The sequence below is a fragment of the Pteropus alecto genome, unplaced genomic scaffold (assembly GCF_000325575.1).
Source record: "Pteropus alecto unplaced genomic scaffold, ASM32557v1 scaffold106, whole genome shotgun sequence".
In the NCBI taxonomy this organism is placed as follows: Eukaryota; Metazoa; Chordata; class Mammalia; order Chiroptera; family Pteropodidae; genus Pteropus; species Pteropus alecto.
The window spans coordinates 9416829-9417853 of NW_006442103.1; the positions used below are offsets into that span (position 1 = coordinate 9416829).

The 1025-nt window shown below is 56.0% G+C and overlaps 1 protein-coding gene across 1 annotated transcript in view; it reads left to right on the plus strand.

The window, feature by feature from the left end:
• Positions 1 to 6: 6 nt before the first annotated feature.
• Positions 7 to 1025, plus strand: part of FAM102B (family with sequence similarity 102 member B) — a 58687-nt gene continuing 57668 nt past the window's right edge. Inside the window, exon 1 of the mRNA XM_006919581.3 lies at positions 7 to 194. Coding sequence (XP_006919643.1) covers positions 55 to 194 — 140 coding nt within the window. The 5' untranslated portion in view covers positions 7 to 54. The remainder of the gene's footprint in view (positions 195 to 1025) is intronic.

A 1025-nucleotide genomic window follows, 5' to 3' on the forward strand; every position in this document is an offset into this window, starting at 1 on the left:
CCCGCGCGCCCCTTGGGGCCACCCCCGCACCCCGCCCGCCGGCGTCTGGCTCTCATGATGATGAAGAAGAAGAAGTTTAAGTTTAAGGTGGACTTCGGGCTCGAGGAGCTCTCCTCAGTGCCCTTCGTCAACGGTGTCCTTTTCTGCAAAATGCGGCTGCTGGACGGCGGCAGCTTCACCGCCGAGTCCCCCAGGTAACGCGCCTCCCGGGCCGCTGCGCCCGCGCCTGCCCTGCAGGGGGCTGGGTGGAGGGACGGCGTCCCCTTCCTCGGCGCGTTCGCTCCAGGAGGGCGGCCAGCCCGGTGCGCGAGCTTCATTCTCTGGGGACCTGGCTGAAATCGGTCAGGAATGTATTGCTCTGCACAGAGTGCTTCGCAAAAAAAATGGGTGCACCTCGGCTGGGCTGGACGCCTGCTCTCCTGATTCCAGACGGTTCCTGGTGTCTGCTCTTCCTTCGTAAATTCTCTAGGAATGGGAGCAACGGCCCGAAGAAACAGGATGGTTTCTCTTAAGACGTTTCCATATTTGTGAAATGCAAAGTGGAACTTGGGCTGTTGAAACAATAGCAAAAATAACCCAAACTGCTCGAGTTGCAAGAGCACCGGCTCTGAACAGAAGCCTGTGTTAGCCTAACTGCTTCTCCCTTGTTGGTGGCTCAGGGACTCGGGAGCCCAGGTGTAGGCCTGGTCAGGCTCGACTTGAGTCAGGTGTACCTGGCAGAGGGGACAACGGCCTGTACCACATCGGGGAGCTGCGTCTCCAGTTATGCGCTGACACTCACTGAATTGACCCACCTTGAGGTGGCCGCTAGTGTCACTCAGTGTGGAGGACTTAGAACCAGGAGAGCCCAGACTCTGCCCTCATTTTCAAATGAGCCCCCGGGCACTCAGAGTGGTTGGCAGGTTGCAGAATGAAGTCAGGGGTCGTGGTGTTCTTTGAGCGATTTCAGAGCTATTCGTAGGTTGATAGATTTACCCTAAATTGTTTCTTAAGAAAATAGAAAATTTACAGCATTTAAAAAAATG